The sequence below is a fragment of the Apium graveolens genome, chromosome 9, assembly GCF_009905375.1.
Source record: "Apium graveolens cultivar Ventura chromosome 9, ASM990537v1, whole genome shotgun sequence".
Taxonomy (NCBI): domain Eukaryota; kingdom Viridiplantae; phylum Streptophyta; class Magnoliopsida; order Apiales; family Apiaceae; genus Apium; species Apium graveolens.
The window spans coordinates 18676749-18700845 of NC_133655.1; the positions used below are offsets into that span (position 1 = coordinate 18676749).

General features: G+C 34.8%; 2 protein-coding genes across 2 annotated transcripts; both read right to left on the bottom strand.

Moving 5' to 3' along the window:
* Positions 1 to 617: 617 nt before the first annotated feature.
* On the bottom strand, positions 618 to 1472 carry LOC141683469 (uncharacterized). Its single transcript, XM_074488200.1, has 4 exons — positions 1377 to 1472; positions 1228 to 1294; positions 1026 to 1124; positions 618 to 927 (listed from the first exon to the last, which is right to left on the bottom strand). The coding sequence occupies exons 1-4, from the start codon at positions 1457 to 1459 to the stop codon at positions 835 to 837; spliced, it is 342 nt and encodes a 113-aa protein (XP_074344301.1). The 5' UTR covers positions 1460 to 1472; the 3' UTR covers positions 618 to 834.
* A 4740-nt stretch (positions 1473 to 6212) lies between these two features.
* Positions 6213 to 7871, bottom strand: LOC141685073 (uncharacterized). The gene has a single exon (XM_074490195.1). The coding sequence runs from the start codon at positions 7869 to 7871 to the stop codon at positions 6213 to 6215; it is 1659 nt and encodes a 552-aa protein (XP_074346296.1).
* Between the last annotated feature and the right edge of the window lie 16226 nt (positions 7872 to 24097).

Consider the following 24097-nt stretch of genomic DNA (forward strand, 5'->3'; position numbering starts at 1 on the left):
CATTACACATCGCTTATTAGCCGATGTCTATACACAGTTTAGACATCGTTTTTCTTAACAATGTGATGTATTTTTCTTCAATGTATACCTTCACTATGGTTTCAGTTATTCATTCATATGTCATGTATATCATTTTAAACTTATCACATATAAAGCAATATGATACATTAACATCGAAAAACTTGTTAAACTGATGTGTAACTTAACATATTACATCAGTCTTTTATTAGAAGCGATGTCGTACCTTTCTTTTTTTAATGGAACCGATGTCTTTGTGTGTGTTTAACATCAGTTCTTTCAAAATGTGATATCTATTATATTGTTTTACATCAGTCATTTCTTGTTAGCTGATATATGTGCCTGCTTATGACATCAGTTTATTGAATAAAATGACTTATTTGACTACATTTTACATCAGTTATTTTGTTCATGAAGTGATGTTTGTTTATTTTTTTTATTCATGAATCCCCTGTTTTAATCAAATGCCCAACACCCAAACAAGAGTCATCCAAAAACATACCAACTGCCATTTTACCATTCCAAAACTAACCAAACCAAAACAAACGCAAAAACAAACATACATTCATTGATTTACCATAGATTATACCAATTACGTACATATATCCACCACCAACCAAACTTCATAATCCAAACAAACTACATAACTGCAATAGCAAGTACTAGACATCCACCATCGATCATTTACATAGTTCATCCCAAACAGAAATTTACCAACTAAAGTTCCCCCATTATATATATCAACAAAAACCACTAGTAGCTCTTACAAATTCTTACAAATTTAGTCTACATAAAGGAGCTGCAGATTAGGCCTTTTTATAAGAAGGACTCGATATGGCTAAGAGTCTCACATCGAACCTCGTCCAGCTCATCCTTGGCAACAGTCACCTTTCGATTCTTTTTCGACCACTGAAAAGTGTAACACACAGGAATTAGTAACAATGAATTCTACCACAAATTATATGTACACCAGTTATATCAAGAATGAATTAAGCAAAAAAATATACCTTTTTGACAAATGTCATTTCATTATCCATGGCAATTTGTTTCATATACCACATAACAACATAGCCGCATTCAGTTCCACCGGGCTGTTTGGGGCATCCCTATTTACTCCAAAAAATTCAGACCAATTAATAAGTAAATTAATGCCCCTATCTAACCGAAAAAACTCTGACTAATAAGTAAATTAATGCCCCTGGTTCTTACGGTAACATATCTGATAGTCGGTGCTTTATTTCCCCTTCCGGCCTGAATATTGAACGCAATCACAGCCCTGTCATCTTAGCAGTATCAATAACACAAATTGATTGATATCTCAATAATGAAAATAATCACTCGAAATTAAATACAAATACCTTGATATTGCTTTTTCAAACTCGGGATAGGTAGTTGAACGAGGCAGATGATTGAGTATGAAAACCTCGCCCGCCCAAATCATAACCAATATCCAATGGCAGCTATTTTTTATAAATATTTATAATAAACAGAATTAATATCAGAATCATATTATTTTGAATTCCATGCTTATAAATAAATAAAGTGATTTATAATAAATCTGGAGACATTTTTTATGTACTTACTTGCTATTATGTGGCATAAAAAAGAGACGATCAGGATTACCCTCTTTAAATCGACTAACCAAATTATCTTCAAAATTGTTGTTCAAGGTAAACGAGACTCCGGGATCACAGAAAGCAAATTGCTCCAAATTTTCATTTTCACAAACCATGCAATGCAAGTATCTGCATTGCAAATAAAATGAAATTATAAAAAAAAACAAGAATATTAATGCAGAAATTATCAACAAGAAGACAAGACAATAATTAAAAAATTTATACTACTCACGCCATGTATGCAGAAATTGCTGCTTGGCCAATCATTTTAAACTCAAGCAAAACAATTATGTTTTCATGCAAAATGAAAATTCTTTTCTCAACACCAAACACCTCCGCATCGCACGGGATTTGAATGGAGTTTCCAGTGGACTTCATGAATGTCGTTGCATGTTTATACAACAACCGAAAGCGCTTCGGAACATTTTTATTGATTTCCATATTCTCAAATAAGGACTGAACCTTATGCAAATCAGTTAAAGGATCCTTCCCTTTCCTTTTACTTTTCTGAAAATATTATCAAATTTATTAAAACAAATATAGAGTTAATATAATAGTGCGAGATCCAATAAAACATAGATGTAAAAATATATACCGCGGTACCAGGGGCATCTGGGAATATGATTAAGTCGCGGGGCCATGAGACGTAGGAGCCAACAGCCTGCTCTACTGTTTCAATCTCACCGACTACCGGAACAGGAATCTTGGCTTGTCCTTGGATTGGCCCATCCACTGAGACACGAGCACAACCAGGCTGCATTGGCAATCCGTGAATAGATTTGTTCATGTCATCATCGTCAAACAACAAGACAAATGCCACCTTATTTTCTATTGTGCCCACAGCCAACTCACATTTTTGTGGACCAGCCTACACACATATATATATTTAACGAGTAACTATGACGAATGCTTGAATAATGTCGAGCTAAATTAAATAAATGTGCTTGTTATTTTACCTTATTCTCTCGTGGAAAAGGATCCATTTGATCATCAACTATTTCAGCATCACAACTTGCTTTTTCCGAAACCAGAGGAGATGAAATATTTGCTTTACTGAGTAAGCCCTTCAGTTCAGCCAACTCCTACCTTGTCTTCTCCATTTCCTTCGCCATCTCTTGCTTGGCCTTCTCCAACTCTGCATCCCTCTCACAATCCCGGGCCAACAGCTCAGCTTTGGTTATTCTACTTCTTTTTCCATTTGGTAAATTAAAGAAAATTGATGGGCTAACAAAGCCTCCAACTCCTCGAACCCTCCCCGAATGTTCGGGAGTTTGCAAGGCCGTAGTTAACACATCTTGACAGCCAAAAGGAATGAATTCCCCCTTACTTTGCGGCTCCAGTAAATTCTCCTGTCATGAGAATGTTAACATATAAATCAGAACTGAATGAACCTCCTCATAAAAATATTAAAATTAGAACTGAATTGAATTGCATTAAAAAAATTAACGTTGCTTGTTAAATACTCACAATTCTTTTCCCTATTTCAGCTAGCTCTGGATCAACCTCCTCATCATCAAGTTTTCCCTTACGAGCCTTGTGCCACATAAGAGCCCGATCAGGTTCTTCATCAAGAGCCAAGGTTCCTTTCTTTTGCTGATTAAAATCAAAAAATATTAAAACAACAATATATGTAGAATGCAACTATTTAAGTTCAATGCTTAAACAGAGGTTACATCTTCTTCCAACAATCCAATATAACCCTTTCTAGATGTGCGGTGAGGATATTTTCGATTGCTCACCCGCTCCATTTGTTTTTCACTAAGTGACTACAACAAACATTTTAAATAATATTAACATGCTATTTTTCCTAAAATATTTGTAATACATAAAAATATCAGTTCACAACATAAATAAAACACAGATATAAACACACGATCGATCTCTTTCGCGTATACCTTCCATGTCGAGGTAGTCCTTTCAGCAACAAAATTTTTCCAAGCCTCCTTACCAACAAAAGCATATTCACTGGAGGCTTTCGTAGTTTCTTCTTCTGTTCAAGATACGGCTTAACATAATCCCTTGTTAAATTTGCTTTAAAATTTCTCCACTTTGCTCCTGCAGACCTGATCAGCCCCTTCTGAAGTTGCTTGGGGACTTTAAATGTCTCCTGAAACCAATGTTATGCTCTACACGAGTACAAGAAAATGCAAAATTTACAATGTGCATAAGAAATTGCTTATTTATATACCTTCACATCGATCCATATTTTCTCCTTTAGTTTATCAGGTACCTTTGACCAATTAGGATAATCAATCGGAATCATCGTCTTAGCCAACATTCCGATGTAGGACTGTAGACTGTGCCTTGCATTCCCGACTGGAACTCCATGTGCATTGCACGATACCTTTGATTTCTTGCCCTGCGCCTTCCTCACCACCACTTGTGCATAGCGGAAACCCCTCGGGCAGATCCATACCTTTTCTTTGTAGTTTCGGAAGTAGTGACTGTTGCCTTCGTGTCTTCCATAGAATCCACATTTTCATCTTGAGGTTCTGTTTCCGGCTCCAAGCTTTTATCCACCTCCTCATCTGACTTATCTTGTACTTTAGATATTTGTTTTTTATTTTCCATTTATATTTTTCAATCTGAAAATGAAACATATATTTCATTAGTCACAAGCATATATAAATAGTTATAAACAGTCATAACTAAACTAGTGAAGTATGCATACATAAACAGTTATAAACAATTATAAACAGTCAGACACGATGACTATATGCATTCATAAACAGTCATAAACATACGAAAATCTAAATAATATCATTAGGTATAAACAATGCTAAACAGTTACAAAAAAGGAGATACATGACTGCAAATAATATTGTCACTTCTTAACCCAAGTGCCCTTAATATTTTCTCTAATATTTTTTTCAACATCTTCACCGACATCACATATAGGAATTTGGCAGCAGAATGGGGGATTTTCCATGGTTGTGTCTCCAAAATCATCGTCATTATACACATCTTGGTAGTCTCGAGTTGTAGAGGTTAATACAACGGACCACTTGTCATCCACCGGATCTTCAATATAATAAACTTGCTTTACTTGATCCATAGACACATATTTATCTCTCTTGTGGCCTTGTCGACTTAGATCGACAAGTGTGAACCCAAGATCATCCACCTTAATTCCCTTGTCATTATCTGCCCAATTACATAAAAATAACGGGGCTTTGAATGCATGATAATCTAGCTCCCATATTTCTAAGATAACACCGTAAAATGTCAAGTCACTTTCTACAGGGTTCAAATCTTTAGCGCTAGACACTTGGACAGTTTTAGCAACTAAAGACACTCCGCTGTTTTGAACAACCCTCACACCATCTCGCTCTTTTGTAAAGTATCGGACCCCGTCTACTAGATAAGCTTCGTAAGTCAAAACTGAAAATGATGGTTTTCCGGCTATCCATCTTATTGTCTCTGAAACTCCTCCAGGATTCTCCTCCATTTCACTACTAACCTACACATTTTCAGAAACAAAATACTTCTAAATTCCATATTGCTACAGAGCAAATAAATTAGGCACAAATGAAACTATAAAAATACTAACTTTTTCTAGAAACCAATCGGCAAAAAGGCGATTGTGCTCTCTCAAGAGCCAATGAACACTTTTCTTTTTTCCTTGATGGATTCCCTCTAGATACTCCTTATGCATTCTAACAGAAATTATATAATCATTAACTAGCCAGTAAATATATAATTTATATATTAATTGAACAACCACAAAATTAATAAATTCTTACAAAATATATGGCTGTACTTCAATGTTGTTTAGAAGAAAATGTAAATGAGCTTCATCCCGCTCTTTTTCATCGATTGATTTCATTGTCACAACAGATAATGGACCACTTAACTTGCCTTCATCTTTACGAAGACCAGCAGTGGTGCAAGCTTGCTTGACAAACTCTTGGCAGAATTCTACTGATTCTTCTCCCAGATAGCATTCAGCTATACAACCTTCGGGGTAATAACGGTTGCGTATGTAACTCTTCAACACCTTATTAAACCTCTCAAATGCATACATCCATCTATAAAATACCGGCCCATATAACCGTAATTCCCGAACCAAGTGCACTATGAGATGTATCATTATATCAAAAAATGATGCAGGAAAGACTTTTTCCAACTCACACAAAGTTACTATTACATCTGATTGAAATTTATCTAGTTTCGATACGTCTACAACTTTGCTGCACAAAGCATTAAAAAAGAAACACAACCTAATTATGGTGACCCTGACTTTTTTTGGAAGTACCGCACGAATTGCAATAGGAAGCAGTTGTTGGAGTAAGATGTGGCAGTCGTGGGACTTCATCCCAAACATCTTTAATTCTTCCATGGAAACACAGTTTTTAATGTTCGACGCGTGTCCATAAGGAAGTTTCATGTGCATTAACGATGACAACATTTTCTTTTTTTCTGCCTTGGACAAATTAAAAATTGAAGGGGGTAAGTAGGTTTTTTTCTCCTTTTTGTGGAGCTAGATCAGCCCTAACCCCAATGTCAATCATGTCAAGACGAGAAGCTTCACTATCTTTAGACTTAGATTTCATATTTAGTAGTGTGCCGAACAAGCTATCACACACGTTCTTCTCGACGTGCATGACATCTAAACAATGACGGACATGGTGAAACTTCCAATATTCTAATTCGAAAAAAAACCGACTTTTTCTTCCATGGACAATCAACCTTCTTTGACTTACTTACTTCCTTCCCAAACTGAAATTTAATTTTATCTTGCTGCAATAAAACCTCTTCTCCAGACAGAGGTTGACGTGCCTGCCCTAATTCTTGTTGTCCATTAAAAGCGACCTTTTGCTTCCTATATGGATGATTCCTAGCCAAGTAACGCCGATGGCCTTGGTAACACATCTTCCTGCTATGGCTTAAATACTTGGCAACTGTATCATCAGCGCATACTGGACAACACATATAACCTTTATTAACGCATCCGGACAGATTTCCATATACAGGAAAGTCATTTATTATCCACAATAAAATTGCTTTTAAAGTGAAATATGACTTGGTGTATGCATCATAAACATTTGGTTCACCTTCTTCCCACAACTTCTTTAAATCATCGATTAAAGGCTGTAAATATACATCAACGTCATTGCCAGGCTCATGTGGACCGGAAACTAAAATTGTTAGCATCATAAATTTCCTCTTCATACATAACCACGGAGGAAGATTATAAGTCACTAATACTATTGGCCAACAAGAGTATCTATTGGTTAGACAGTTAGTATGTGGGTTTATACCATCTGCAGACAACGCCAAACGAATATTTTGTGCATCACTACCGAAGGCAGGCCACCTATAGTCGATATTTCTCCAAGAAGGAGAGTCAGCTGGATGCCGCATCTTTCCGTCTTCTATTCGCTGCTTTGAGTGCCAGGTCATTAGTTCAGATGTAGAAGGAGATTTAAACATCCGTTTGAATCTCGGTATAATTGGAAAATACCACATTACTTTAGCAGGAACATTAATCCTTATTTTACCATCCTTTCCAAACTTCCAGCGAGATAAACGACATTTAGGACACTCGGAAGCATCAACATTTACCCCCCGATATAGTATGCAATTGTTTGGACATGAGTGATATTTTATGTATTCTAGGCCCAAGTCGGATAAGGTTTTCTTGGCTTCATCTGCATTAGGTGGCATCACATTGTCCTTAGGAAGGAGAGAGCCAATGGTAGACAGCAAATCGTTAAAGGCACTATCACTAATTCCGAACCTAGCTTTCCAATTGTGCAATTTTAGCATCGACTCCAACTTGGTACATTCACTACCCTCATACAAAGGTTGTTCAGCATCAGCCACAAATCTCCTAAACTGATACGACTCATTATTGTACTCACTCGAATTATATGCAGCATCACAAACATTGATTGTTTCTGATGCAAGGCCAGGGAAAGGTATCGGTGCACGGGCAGACGTAGGTGCAGGGGCAGGCGTAGATGCAGGGGTCGGAGCATTTCTATTAACTGATGACCTACTTGCAGACCCTTGTGTATGCCAAATCCAATCAAGGTACCCCAGACTAAAACCATTTTCATATAAATGTTCCCTGATAATCTTAACTGCAAATTTTTTGAAGTTAGCACATCTTTTACAGGGGCAGGGGATTCTTTTAGGATCACTAGCATTTTCCTCGGCAAATATCAAGAACTCTTCTACCCCGATTTCATAGTCAAGTGTGTCCCTATCTTTGAAAATCCAAGATTTGTCCATGCTATTCTCAAACTACCTGATTGTCAAATAACATATTAATTTACTATATACTATAGTACATTTACTACCTAGTATAATCAATATAAAATTCCTATATTCACTCATAAACCATGCTATTTACAACAACAAGCCCCAAACACAAATATATTTACAAACAACACAAACACATATATATACAAGCACTTGTTATTACATGTAAATCTGTATTTTAACTACACATACAACTACACATTTCAATTTCACATGCATACATACAACTACACAAATATATACATGCAGCCCAAACATATATAAATAGATATGTAAAGAAGAATATACCTAACAAAGCAAGCTCCAAAATCCCAAAAAACACAGCAACAAACTCCAAGACCAAAATCCAACTTAATTAGCTCCGAGATTTAAGCTTTAATAAACCCCTAGCTACAAGATTTAGCTCCAAGAAACTCTACTCCTCACCGTAAACTTCAATGAACACACTTAACTCCTTAATCTTCGAATCTGTCACAAAAATTGAAACAAATGAGTTCTAGGTTTAGAAAGTTGAAGAAATTGAGAGGTTTAATTGGAGATTCAAGGTCTAATCGGAAAGGGGGAAAGACAGTAAGCATACATTTGAGAGTTCTAGGTTTAGCAGTCGAGAGAGGAAGGGGGATGAGTGAATGAGTTTTTGTTTTTGTGGAGATTATAATTTTTTGTTTTTGTTTCGATTTTGATTTATTTTTAATTTTATGTTATAATATTATTAAAGTGAATGAGTGAATAGGCGGGATAGGGAAATATACTGGGGGGGGGGGAAATTTGGCTAAGGGCGGGGAGCAAAAGGGAGAAGCAACGGGCTCTAATTTTTTAAAATTGAGCTTAGACATCGGTTATTATGTCAACCGATGTTAAAAAGAAATTGGACATCAGTTTATATGTTAACTGATGTGACGTAGTTTTTAAAAGAACAACTTAGACATCATTTTACTCAAAAGCTGATGTAAACATACCAAAAAGACATCACTTTTTTTTATGTGATGTAAAAAAAGCTTTTGACATCAGTGACTTTTCTGACTGATGTCTAATGTGCGATGTCTAATGCTGATTTTCTAGTAGTGGTAGCCGGCATCTAATTCTTATTCTTATTCTTTATACCACATTTTGCCAGTGGTCGGTATCTAAAGTTCAATAATTATGCGACCTTAATAGCTATCTAAAGTTGCACACTGGTGCGCCTACTAAGGGTATCTAACGCTAGTTCCGGAACTATAGCGTAAATTATGAACGGGTTCGATATCGTAGGGACTGGGTTTCAAAAGATTCTCATATCTTATTTCTTATACAGTTCGAAAAAGAATTCTTATATCTTATACGAAATTCGAAAATCAGAGTATCAAAACTTTTTCGAAAACAAAAGTAAGACAAAAAAGTACTTACCACAAAACCTGACCAGGTCTGAATATAGCCTTTTTGACCCTCTAAACGACGTTATCTTGGAAAACACGAAAGCCGAAAGTTGTAGAGAACGAAAAGATCTTTCCAAAAAGTTGAGAATCAACGAATTCTGACTTAATATGAATTTTCTATGAATTTTACAAGCCTGCTGATTTATGCTGAGAAAAGACCTACGAATTTTAATAATAAAAATGAGGAAGACGAATATGATGTATTTATAACGATACAAAACCCTATATCTTAACCTACAAGTTATCCATATTAAAATCTGATCCAAATTTTAGGCCCAAAACTCTAATTCAATTTTAAATCCTAGTCCTTATCAAATTTTAATCCTTTTAATTATACTATTCTATTATTAATCTAATTATAAAAATTACGGGATTTTACATACTACCCTCCTTAAAAAGAATTTGGTCCCCAAATTCACAACAATCCTAAAGTTCGTGACACATCTACTCGTTGATCAACCAAAGGTCAAACTATGGTCCACAAGATCGAATCCTAGAGAATGTACTAGTCCCATACCTAATACACTCCGAAGAACAGTCTGCTCTTGATACCAACTGTAACAGCCCGCACTTCCGGACCATTAAATCTAAACCAAAACTAAAATAAAATACAATTAATAATCCAAAATTCTCTATTACAAAGGTGTCTATTACAAACGCGCAGCTAACGGAAGTCCAAAAGTCAATCTACGCCAAACTATGGTTCTCGAACTCCAATGCTATTCAACTCGAATCTCGGACGAAACCTGAAATTGTAGGTAATGAGCTATACAACCCATCAAGTACAAATTGAGTAACTATTTAACCGGAAAATAATGGGTGTTTTAATAAAACGATTTTTCTCAAAATAATAATAATTATGTAAAAATAATTTCTAAAATAAATCCAACCCAAAGTTTTATATTTTAAAATTTAAAATTTAAAACATAAGGGATCAGATTTTTATAACAGATCAGAACAGAGTAAAACAAAATGAAATGATAATTCTTATAAATACCACAGTCTTGATCTACGGCCACACTTTACCAGTAGCCGGCATCTAATTTTTATTCTTATTCTTTATACCACACTTTGCCAGTGGTCGGCATCTAAAGTTCAATAATTACGCGCCCTTAATAGGTATCTAAAATTGCACACTGATGCGCCTACTAAGGGTATCTAAGGCTAGTTCCGGAACTATAGCGTAAATTATGAATGGGTTCGATAACGTAGAGACTGGGTTTCAAAAGATTCTCGTATCTTATTTCTTATACATTTCGAAACAGAATTCTTATATCTTATATGAAATTCGAAAATCAGAGTATCAAAACTTTTTCGAAAATAAAAGTAAGTCAAAAAAGTACTTACCTCAAAACGTGACCAGGTCTGAATATAGCCTTTTTGACCCTCTAAACGACATTATCTTGGAAAACACGAAACACAAAAGTTGTAGAGAACGAAAATATCTTTCCGAAAAGTCGAGATTCAACGAATTCTGACTTAAGATGAATTTTCTATGAATTTTACAAGCCTGCTGATTTATGCTGAGAAAAGACCTACGAATTTTAATATTAAAAATGAGGAAAATGAATATGATGTATTTATAAAGATACAAAACCCTATATCTTAACCTACAAGTTATCCATATTAGAATCTGATCCAAATTTTAGGCCCAAAACTCTAATTCAATTTTAAATCCTAGTCCTTATCAAATTTTAATCCTTTTAATTATACTATTCTATTATTAATCTAATTCTAAAAATTACGGGATATTACAACGGATGTCAAGACCTGTATATATTAGTGATATGACAAAATTTTCAGAAAAAAATAAATTTATTTAGTCTGTTATTTTAACAGTAAACCAGTTATTTGACTTGTACTTCTTACTAGTGTTTAGTTCCATGTCGATATTTCAAAATTTTAAAAATATTTATGAATTATCCAACCATACGGATGTCAATACATGTATATATTAGTGATATGACAAAATTTTCAGAAAATAATAATTTCATTTAGTTTGCTATTTTTACAGTCAACTAGTTATTTGACAAGTACTTCTTACTGGTATTTAGTCCCATGTCGATATTTCAATTTTTAAAAAATATTTATGAATTATCCAACCGTACGGATGTTAAGACCTATGTATTTTAGTGATAAGACAAAATTTCCAGAAAATAATAAATTCATTTTGTTTGCTATTTTAACAGTCAACCGGCCGGTTATTTGACTAGTACTTCTTATTAGCTTCTTACTAGTGTTTAGTCCCGTATCGATGATTCGATTTTGTAAAAAGTATTTATGAATTATCCAACTTTACGGATTTTAAGACCTGTATATATTAGTGATATGACAAAATTTTCATAAAAAAATAAATTTATTTAGTTTACTATTTTAACAGTCAACCAGTTATTTGACCTGTACTTCTTACTAGTGTTTAATCCCATGTCGATATTTCAAAATTTTAAAAATATTTATGAATTATCCAACCGTACGGATGTTAATACATGTATATATTAGTGATATGACAAAATTTTTAGAAAATAATAAATTCATTTAGTTTGCTATTTTAACAGTCAACTAGTTATTTGACAAGTACTTCTTACTGGTATTTAGTCCCATATCGATATTTCAATTTTTTAAAAATATTTATGAATTATCCAACCATACGGATGTCAAGAACTATGTATTTTAGTGATATGACAAAATTTCCATAAAATAATAAATTCATTTCGTTTGCTATTTTAACAGTCAACCGGTTATTTGACTAGTACTTTTTACTAACTTCTTACTAGTGTTTAGTCTTATATCGATGATTCGATATTTTAAAAAGTATTTATGAATTATCCAACTTTACGGATGTCAAGACCTGTATATATTAGTGATATGACAAAATTTTCAGAAAAAAATAAATTTATTTAGTTTGCTATTTTAATAGTCAACCACTTATTTGACTTGTACTTCATAATAGTGTTTAGTCCCATGTCGATATTTCAAATTTTTAAAAATATTTATGAATTATCCAACAGTACGGATTTCAATACATGTATATATTAGTGATATGACAAAATTTTCAGAAAATAATAAATTCATTTAGTTTGCTATTTTAACAATCAACTAGTTATTTGACAAGTACTTCTTACTAGTATTTAGTCCCATGTTGATATTTCATTTTTTTAAAATATTTATGAATTATCCAACAATACGGATGTCAAGACCTGTATATATTAGTGATATGACCAAATTTTTAGAATAAAATAAATTTATTTGATTTGCTATTTTAACAGTCTACTAGTTATTTGATAGTACTTCTCACTAGTATTAAGTCCCATATCGATATTTCGATTTCTCTTAAAATTATAGTGAATGAAGCACATAGACATGAAACTCTTTTAACTTTTGCGTCATTTTTCAAATATATTAAATAAATATTTAATTTTTTTTATCGTAGGTAACCCACAGCCGCTACCCATCAGGTGCGCACTGGGTAAACCCTACATGCTTACGCAATAGCCCGCAAACTACGTAAATCAAGGTAAGCCGCATTTAAGCGACATGCTCGGTCTCAAGAGGCATAATAATAAATTCTCCTCCCGTGGGATTCAAACCTGTGACCAAGATAATATTTATCCCCTCTTTAAATTTTAGAATATTATGAAACACAAAAAATCAAAATTCTCCCATAATGTAAATTTTTTGCACCACCATAAATATTTGTACAAGTGATGACTGTTATCCTTGTATATAAATATATAATTTTTTATAATATATAATATTATTTAAATTTTTAAGTATATTTTCATTTTTTTCGTTTACTAAATACAACTGCTTGCAATCACTTTAATTATTTTATTCGATTACGATTGAAATCATTTTTTGCCATTTCAGCAATTTCAAACAAAAAGAGCGGGTAAATATCCCTCCATTTGGTAATGATAAATGCGAGCGCTAGCGGCTGAATTTAGAAGCGTAAAATAATTCAGTTAGCAGAAAAATTCTCTCCATTTTTTGATGGAGTCAAATTCAACCGCACAAAAAATACGGTCGAATTTATTACTAAATTTGACCGCGGGCGGTTGTATTTAGCCGTACCCAATGAAACAATCGAAATCGGTGGAATTTAGGTCGGTTGAATTTATGCAGTTGAATTTAGCCTTATTTAATATTTAAGTGGTTTAAAGAATTGTAAATCAGTTTAAAAACATAAAATATATTTAATACACTTGAACCTAATCTCTATAATAATTCATTTTGAAAAATAAAAATTCTAACAAAAAATAAAAAATACAAAGATGATGAGTTTTTTTCAAAAGAACCTGAGTTCGTAAAAAAAGTACAGAACATGAGCATTTAAAACAGGTTTGGTTGTGAATTAGTATTTTTGCCCCCTAAACATGAGATTTGGATTAGCACACAAACAGAAAAAAGTAAGAACAAGAAAACTAACTTACAACTAATTAAGGCAACAATTTTGAACCACGACCATTGAAAGTTACTTCATAACTGTCTATAAAATATCCTTAAATATATAATACTTGTGTTTATTTATATTTCATAATATTTGATACTAAGTAATATATTTAAGAGTAAAAAGTGCAGTTTGTGTAAGTGTGTCAAGCCAATTGTGATACAAAACTATAAAACTCTCACTTTGAGAGGGAAAATCAATCATTTTTTTTAATTATAGGAAGAATCTAGAGATCAGTCACCGGCCTTCAACCATTCCGGTCAAGTTTCGACGCGGGCTAACCTGAAATCAAACTAAAAACTTAACAAAATTATACCAGTAAGCTCGTGCAGCATCTAACATAACTATTACACTAATAATTAGTTATAAACTATCATCAAAACAATCCAAAAACTCGAAAACTGAAGAACATTCCAGTCAATATTGAATTTTCAATGATGTCGAAATCGAACCTGAAAACTATAAATTTTTTATCAATATTTTGCAAATGAGGAGATATAGATATTTATAACACCAAAATCAAAGAAAAATATTTAGGATACAAAACCCCTAATTTTAGATATGATCCCAAGAATCGGGTTTTGAGATTTACTACAAAACCCCTAATATTAGATGCAAGATTCTTATGGGGCTCTACTAGTGTTAGGTCACACACACTGTAGAGGGGGTGAATACAGTGTAAAGTACAATCAAATCGAACTTTAATAACTCAAGTAACAGAAAACAAACTTTATTGAAATAATAAACTCTGTTACAGTGTGGAACTATTACATCTCAGTGATGAACCAATATCACGAGAGCTGCTAGGGTTACAATGAATAATATTTTCGATGATGATAACACTTATAGTGTAAACCCTATGTCTGTGTTTATATACTATACAGTTACAAGATAATTGCTAATTGATATGGAATATAATTCTGCTTCCTAAAATATATCAATTAGATATCTTTTCTTCCAAGTATTCTATTTTTCATAGAATTTCTTCTTCATGCATATCTCTTCTTATGTTTGTCTCGATCTTCTTTCCTTTAATCAGCTGCTGTCCTTATCTGAACGTCCTTTAGTACTTAAGTTCTGATATTCATCTTCTGATGATTATCTCCTGATAATATAAGTACTGATATCCTTGAGTCCTGACTTCCAGTAAGTACTGATTTATCCTGTTTAAGTAAGATCTGAAAACTAAACATAAATTATATTAGCCCTGACATTATCAAATATATCTAACAATCTCCCCCAACTTGTAAATTAGCATAATATACAAGTTTAACAGATATTTGATGATGTCAAAAACATTAAGTACAAATGTATGAGAATTAGACTAGATAACTACAACTTACAGTCCTTAAAGCTTTACCAATCTTTAACTTCTGATAACAACTTCAGTCTATACAAATATCATAATTTAAGCAGTTATAGATCTTGACTTGGCTTCATCTTCTGATCTCTCTGATGTCAGGAGTTGTTCTGAGATAGTTCTTCAACAAACATCTCTCAGCATATCTGAGTTCATCAATCATCCTCCTTTTAGCATCTTTAAGTTCTGTAGTATCTTCACCAATTTGAAAGATTGCAGCCCTGAGATCATTAATCTTAGCTTTTCTTATATCCTGATCCAGTCTGATCAAATATGCCTTATCAGACTCAAGATTGAATTCCACAGCCCTGTAACCCAGAAAGGTAGTTATAATCTTAGCAGTGTTGGGCTTTATTTCAACTATATCACCGTTGTGATCTCTGTACTTTGGAAGATATGTGCTGCCAGACTTAACAGAATAAAGCCTTTTCTGTCTCTGAATCTGATCCATCAAATAGTTTGCAGCACTTTCTATTAATCTGTCATTCACTTGAAGTAAGAATAGTACATGCTCCAGTTCTTCAAAATACTTCAATGGAATGGCATTTTGCCTTATATGATAAACCCTACCATCTGTCATGAAGTACAACAAGATGTGTTCTTTCAAGTAGGTATGGTAAACCATTTGTACAGATTCTAGTTGATTCAATCTCTCAGGAGTTGGTCCAATACCTGGTCCACTCAAGAAAGTTGGATCATTGGTAGTGTTCTGTATTCTTCTTTCATCAGCACTTCCCAATCCAGTTTTATCTCTTGCTTCCTTTCCAGTAACTACTCTTGCTTCAAAACCACTTACTGCAGTCTTCAAAGGTTGAATCTGTTTTGCTTTAGTGAATCCTGGTAGGAGTTTCTTTGATTTATCTTATGATATCAAGTTAACTTGAGCTATGTCAGAGGTTACTTGCTTCTTCGAAATATCAGAACTTACTGTCTCTTGACTCTGAACAACTTGAGCCATGTCAGAGGTTGTCTTAAAAACTTTTCTTGAAGTCAGAGCAAGATCATCATTTTCATCAGTAATTTCTTCATCCACAGGAGGCACATAAACCTTGATAGGTTCACCAACTTTTTCTTTACCCTTGGATCTTGGATCTATCTGCGGTTGTGATTCAGCCATGGTTGCTTCTGAATTTATCCTTTCTTTTATCACAATGCCCTTCAGTTTTGGAAGAGTCTTTTGACCAGAAGCTTCAGATTTAGATGTGACTTTTTCTGATTTTAGTCTGACTTCTTCTTCCATTAAACTCTCCAAGTCCATTCCTGGATTTTCCTGAAGAAATAACTGTCTTTACATTTCTTCATCAAGATCTAAAAGTTCATTAGAACTTATCCTTTTACCAGTAGCAGAACTAATTCTTTTTCTAGTATCAGAACTTGTCCTGTGACTTGTGATTTCAGCTTTTCTTGATGAGAAACCTCTACCTCGACTACGACCTCTACCCATTCCAGGGTTTCCTTGATCATCCTTTTCATCATCCTTCCCCTTCAGTGTTCTATCAGTTTTGCATTTGGACTTAATTACTTTCTCCCCCTTTTTGGCATCAGCAGGTAAGAGAAGAGAGACAAGCAATTCCACTGAGGCTTGGATTTCATTAAGTTGAGATTGCTGAGAAGTTGGATTTATCAGAATATCATCAATCTGAGTTTGTTGTGATTCTTGAGTCTTCTCAATATAAGCAACTCTGTCAAAGGTAGGTCGGAAGAATTTTTTCTTGTCAATCTTCTGAACTTGTTCTTGCTTCATTAATTCTTCCCGTAAGTGATGTAACTCTGCATGAGTAGTTGAATGGAGACCTTGTAGATGTTTAGTACTCAATGCAGTGACTCTAAGCTGCATTTTGAAATCATCAGTATTTAACATCTCATCAGCTTTTGTCAAGTGCTCAGCCAGATGTTGTGCAGTTGGAGCACAGGTAACTGAGTTCCATTCCTTAGTCCACTCCTGTCCTGCAGGAGTTTCACTCCAGGAACTGGTGCTTCTCTTGTAACAAACTTCTTACCAAGTTCAGATTTAAGAACAGTTTATTGAGGTGCATGTCCTGAAGGACCTGCTTCATCAGCATCTGCATTTGGAGCAGCATCACCAGTATCTCCAGCATTTTGCAGCATCAGAACTTACAGAATCGATATCTTCTGATAAAACAACAGTATGAGTAGCAATGGAGGCTTCAACATCATCCTCTAATTGCTGATCTGGTTCCAAGTTCTGATCAACAGCCATATCCTGATACTCCCTTATATTCTGATCATCAGCATCTTGATGCAGAGAAGGTGTAGTAGATAATTCTGGAGTTTGAGTAGCATCAGAAACAGATGTTATTGATAGATTAGTTGCTGTTGGAGCTTCTAAGTAAAGTACTTTAGGCACAACCTAGTTCTGGATATCAATATCAGCACTTGTGCCTGAATCAACAGGAGATACAGTCTTAGGAGACACAGATGGTGTGTTGGCCTTTTCAGTAGCAGCTTCCTCAGTTGGAGTTAATGGAGAAGCAGTGGCTTTAGCAGATTCTGGTTCTTGTGAGATCAGAGATTCCTGATCTCCTTCCTTAGCTGCTGCTTCCTCATCATCTGAAACTGGCCTTTTTGCCCTCTGTTTCTTGTATCTCTTTGAAGGTATGAATTCCTTTGGAGTTTCATCAACAGTCATTCTTCTAAGCCTTTTGAGAAGCTTAGATCCCCCAATTACAGAATCCTTCTGAGAAGGAACTTTCTCAGCTTCTTTATCAACAGGTTCTGAAGTAGGAACCTGTTCCTCACTATCAGATTCATCTCTCAAACCAATCCTCCTTCTCTTCTGAGGTGTTTGAGGAACAGTCTTTGTCCTCTTAGGCTTGGAAGATGAAGGCTTCACAGTAGGTGCTGAGGATGAAGGTTGTGCTGTCTGTGAAGTGGAGAGATATGATTTGAGATATGTCCTGAGGGTAGGTTGAGTAGTATGAGTGGTATGTTCTGATGGTTGTTGTGGTGTTTGAGATGTGGTGGTTGGTTGGACATCAGGATAAACAGATCTGTAGATGTCAGGATCAGCATTTACCAAGATCTGTTTTACAGATTGAGGAATCTGTAAAGGTCTAACAACCTTTTTCTTAACATCAGCATTTACCAAATCATTAAAGGCTCGTTTTGCAATTTTGAAAGATGGAGTTAAGTCAGTGGTAGGTTGGGGTTCATCAACACAACAATGGTTAAAAATAAGCTGACAAAATCTAGCAAAGTAGAAAACATTCCTATCTTCTGTCATCCTATCCCCAATAAAACCTATCACAGCATTTATAAAATCAAAATGAGTTTGGTTAATGATAGCATACCCGATGTGCTGACTCATTATAAGGATAACATCAAAGTTTGAACACTTATTCCCAAAAGCTTTAGTGATGCAGTCAAAGAAGAAGCTCCAGCTGATTCCTCCGGGGTTGAAAAAGTACATCCTTCTGGTAGATGTAGGGCCTTGCGAATTGTACCAGTAGTGACCCCATATGTAGAATCATCCACTTCGAAAACAATACTAGGAGTATCATTTGGACCACCATTATCAAAGTTTCCAGTCCTTCAAAATGTCAGAACTTGTTGGCTCGAAAAGGTTGAAGGTTGGGTCAATGCATACCCAATTTCACTGTGTGCAAGAAGATCTTGCACAAAATGCAACTCAGACGGAGCTTCAGCATTATCAAGAATTGCAGCATAGTTATTTGGAACAAATTTAGCTCCATCAATGATCAAATCCTTAGGTGCCATGAATATAATCGAGATTTAAGAGTGCCTGTTAGGTGTTTGATAAAATGCCTATATGAAAAACCAACGTCAGGAGAAGAAAGAGAGTAAAAGCAAATAGTGAGATAAAGTATAAAAGTGAATAAAAGATTAGAAAATCCTCTCTCTGTCTTACTTATGCTTCAAAAAAAATGTAACTGTTGGACACCTGTCAGACATGCAGTAGTAATGAATAGATAATGGGCACGGAAAAACAGTAATCATTACTTACCCACTTGTAGTTTTTCAAGGAAAAACCGTTCCACTTACCCAGTAATTCCATTAATCAAGGTAAATCAGTTTTAATTCAAAATTGAAACTGTTCCCACTTATTCAATTATTTTTCACTACAACACCAATATTCTGAAAAAAAATTGAGTGTGAATGACCAAAATAAATCAAGTGAACAAGTACTGATAATGTAAAATCAGAACTTAATTTAAATTAAAATATGAAATGGTCATCAGAATATGAATATTTATTAGGATTTATCAATGCATTACAGAACATCTTAAAGACAAGAACTTGCAAAAAAAGAAATTTCATTAATATATTAAGAGAGTACATTCATGAAATTTAAATTACATCAAAACTTTTACAAGATTGTCCTAAGCTGCTAAACCTAACGTCAACAGCCTTTGCCCTAGCTCAAGAAGCAGGGCAAGTCTGACGATGAAGAAAAACAGGAAGAAGAAAATAAATCATTTCTTCTTCCTACTCTCGACAAACAGAATAGCGAGTCTGATGATTCGCTCTTGCTGGCGGAGAGCTTCCAGCCTTTCCTCCTCCAATCGCTCCAGATGGCGATGGTAATCCATGTAGAAGAACAGGAGGTGGGTGAGTACCTCCTAGGGAACTGAATCTCATATCTCATCAGGAATGGCAGTGACGTGCCATTCCTGCTGCCAGGCTTCACAACTCAGCTCGATGTTGAATGTTTCATAGTTCAAAAACATGTTGTAATTGACCATGATGTTTTTGATATAAAGAGAATGAAGGTGAGTTTGTGATAAAAGAGTTGATGTGAAGGCTGATGTGAAGTGGTTGTTTATATAGGTAAAAGAATGCCAGGAGACGCAAGAAAATTTAATGCTAACAGGTAGAGTTAATTCTACCTCGTCTCCCTAGACTGCGAAGACGAAAAATAGTCATTGGAAGTGTAAGTCAGGGTTTAATGCGCACAAGTAACAAGTAAACATTAATGTACATGTACGTGAACCACTATCCCTAATGATATTGACTGTTAATATTCTACCCAAACATGTTCTGATTTAAAATGAGACTGTTTTTAGATTTTATCCATAAATAAGTCAAGTAAAGGATCATATTTTAATATCAGAACTTAGACTTATATCAGAACCTAACAGTTATCAGAACATGATTTCTTAACTCAAAAAATGAATGCCTATCTTAGTAAGTCCTCACACAAATTCTGATATAGATTCTTCAGAACTTAATCATCAGAACGTGCAATCAAAACTTGTCCTCAGAATTTGTGCAATGTGACACAGAAACTGTTCATCTGAAATAACATAGATCACCACAGTAATTTTCATCATTCATATGGAGTGTTTAGTGTGTGCATTAAGCTAGATATCAGACAAAGAGTAAAGTCTGATTCACTTTAGTACATCTTAGAAATAAGGCATAACTAAAACTTTACTAAAAACCTGTCATCATTCTGAAACCTACTATTGAATGAGTTCATGCTTGAGTCCACCTCAACTATTTTGTGCTAATTTTGTGCATCTTTTTAAATTCCATTGTACAGTGGCTTCTCAGTGTAAGTGAGTCACGACTGCTTATCAGAATTTATGCTATTATCAGAGTATTTCTCCAGTAATCATTGAGTGTGAAAAGTCACCAAGAAAATATTTTGCTTTTTCTGATGCATATTTACTTAATACCAGCAATGCACTTGGGTCGTCCCTTCCACATTTTTACTCTAGATCTCAAAGGAGTACCTGATTTTAATCCTTGATTCTTTTCTTTTTCTTTTGATAAGAGAGGTTTATCAGCACTTAGGACATTCAACAGATTTACTAGCATCATAACTTAACAGATGAGAAGCATTATTCTAGTTTGTGACTTAGTAATAAGATAGACAAAGTAAACTCAACTAAGCTCAATATCAGAATTTGTTTGTGTCAATAGATTTCCACAGAAATAATTACTTTTAACATGGGATCCCTAGTTTATTAAAGACTACTAGGTCAGCATCTAGCACAAGTATCCTTATAGGATTGAATAGTTACATAAACAAACATATCACTATCAGAATTTAGAAAGTTACATCAGACAACAGTCAGTACTTAAGCAAGTTTTCAATTAAGCACAAAATACAGAAAGAGAGTAATTTCTGTAAATACTGATCAAAAAGTCTGATGCATCAGAAAAAAACTAGGCAGATTTAGAAAAAGAACCTGAAACCATTCCAAGTTCATTTACCAATCTTGTAAAAGTGGCTTCACACAATGGTTTGGTGAAGATATCTGCTAGTTGTCGATCTGTTGGAACAAAGTGCAATTCCACTGTACCTTCATCCACATGTTCCCTGATGAAGTGGTACCTGATGCTGATGTGCTTTGTCATTGAGTGTTGAACTGGATTACCTGTCATAGAAATAGCACTTTGATTATCACAGTAAATAGTGATTTTGAAATATGTTAACCCATAATCCAGTAACTGATTCTTCATCCAAAGAATCTATGCACAATAGCTTCCTGCAGCAATGTACTCTTCTTCTACAGTTGATGTGGAAATTGACTTTTATTTCTTGCTAAACCAAGAAACCAATCTGCCTCCAAGAAATTGGCAGCTTCCACTTGTGCTTTTCCTGTCAATTTTGCAACCTGCAAAATCTGCATCTGAGTAACCTATTAGTTTAAAATCTGATTCTCTAGGATACCACAATCCCAGATCAGCTGTTCCCTTAAGATACCTGAATTTTCTTTTTACAGCTATTAAGTGAGGTTCTCTGAGATCTGCTTGAAATCTTGCACAAAGACAGGTAGCATACATGATATCAGGTCTACTAGCAGTTAGATAGAGTAGAGAGCCAATCATACCTCTGTAATCAGTAATATCTACTGATTTACCAGTATTCTTGTCCAGTTTTGTTGCAGTGGCCATGAGAGTGGATGCACTTGAACAATCTTGCATTCCAAATTTCTTCAGCAAGTTTCGGGTGTACTTAGTTTGACAAATAAAAGTGCCTTCTTCATTCTGCTTGACTTGAAGGCCCAGAAAATAGCTAAGTTCCCCCATCATACTCATCTGATACCTTGACTGCATCAGTTTGGCAAGCTTCTTGCAAAGTCTGTCATTTGTAGACCCAAAAATGATATCATCAACATAAATCTGGACCAGAGGTAAGTCCTTTCCATGGTTGAGGTAGAACAGTGTTTTGTCTATAGTTCCTCTGTTAAATCCACTTTCCAGAAGAAACTGAGCTAAAGTCTCATACCATGCTCTAGGAGCTTGCTTAAATCCATAAAGTGCTTTATCAAGCCTGTAGACATAATCTGGATATTTGGAATCTACAAAGCCTGGAGGTTGTTCAACATATACTTCTTCCTCCAATTCTCCATTGAGAAAAGCACTTTTCATATCCATTTGAAAGACAGTAAACTTTTTGTGAGCAGCATAAGCAAAAAATATCCTTATGGCTTCCAATCTAGCAACTAGTGCAAATGTTTCATCATAATCAATTCCCTCCTGTTGAGAATATCCTTTTGCAACCAGCCTTGCTTTATTCCTTGTAATTATGCCATCACTATCAGTTTTGTTTCTGAATACCCATTTTGTACCAATAACAGATCTGTTCTTTGGTCTTGGCACTAGGGTCCAGACTTTGTTCCTTTCAAATTCATTTAACTCTTCCTGCATTGCTTGCACCCAATCAGCATCTTGAAGAGCTTCTTCCACTTTCTTTGGCCCAGTCTGAGAAAGAAAAGAATTGTAAAGACATTCGTTTGAAGTACCTGTTCTAGTTCTGACACCTGTATCAGGATTTCCAATTATCAAATCAAGTGTATGTGATTTAGTCCATTTCCTTGCAGATGGAAGGTTTTCTCTAGAACTGGATGCTCCCCCATGATCCATGTTGTCTTCATTTTCATTTTCTGATGCTCCCCCTGAAACAATGCTCTCTGAGTTGGATTCTTCAGAATTTAGATTTTCAGTACTATCAGGACTTGGCTTATCAGAACTTGACGAATCAGAACTTGAAGAGCCAGATGTATGTTCTGATGCTTCTTGAGATGTGGTAAGATCTTGAGTATGCTCCCCCTGCATAGGTGCATCTTCCTTTGGTGTAGTCACCACAGTTTCAATAACATCAGAGTTTAATCCATCAGAGTTTACAGTATCAGGACTTATATTGTCAGGATTTTCAGTATCAGAATTTGAGTCTTCATTTTCAAATCTCAGCTGATCATGATCAATAAAATCTTCAAGTCCAGTAATCTTCTTATCATCAAAAGAGACATTGATAGATTCCATGACCACTCTTGTTCTCAAGTTATAGACTCTGAAGGCTTTTGTGGAAAGTGGATATCCAACAAAGATTCCTTCATCAGCTTTTAGATCAAATTTGGATAGCTGTTCAGGATGAGTCTTAAGAACAAAACACTTGCATCCAAATACATGAAAATACTTCAGATTTGGCTTCTTTTTCTTCACCATCTCATATGGTGTCTTTCATTGCTTGTTAATGAGTGTTGCATTTTGAGTAAAACAAGCAGTCTGCACAGCTTCAACCCAGAAATAGGTTGGATGTAACACCCCCAGATCCGGGGTCGAGGATCCGGGTCGTCACGGTCTTTCTTTCCACAATATCACTTCACTTAATTAATAATAATAACCTTATGCTGTGACCCCACACTAACACACACCACAACCCGTTATAGTCTCAGAGATGAAATTTAAATAAGTACAAGTCTTTGAATCCACAATTTAAAAGTTATTACAACCCAAAATGATTACTTGATAAATTTACAGTTAATTGCCATTATCTGCCACAAGTTATAATTATACATAATTGATTCTCAAAAGTAGATGGTCTGATCTACAATAGATCTACCTCTGCAGCTATAGCAGCTACAACATCAACGGGAAGACGCGGGACGCTTCCCACGCGCTTGCGCTGGGTCTGCTGGAGTCTGGCCATCTTTCCTAACTGTTGTTGTGTGATGAAGAAATAAAGCAAGGGTGAGCAGCA

Bases quoted from the DNA above. Each gene is read 5' to 3' on its own strand.
- LOC141685073 (XM_074490195.1), bottom strand. From the start codon at position 7,871: ATGGACAAATCTTGGATTTTCAAAGATAGGGACACACTTGACTATGAA.
- LOC141683469 (XM_074488200.1), bottom strand. From the start codon at position 1,459: ATGATTTGGGCGGGCGAGGTTTTCATACTCAATCATCTGCCTCGTTCA. The intron at 1,295-1,376 runs GTATTTGTATTT...CTAAGATGACAG, and splicing joins TTTGAAAAAGCAATATCAAG to GGCTGTGATTGCGTTCAATA. The intron at 928-1,025 runs GTATATTTTTTT...TACACTTTTCAG, and splicing joins AAATGACATTTGTCAAAAAG to TGGTCGAAAAAGAATCGAAA.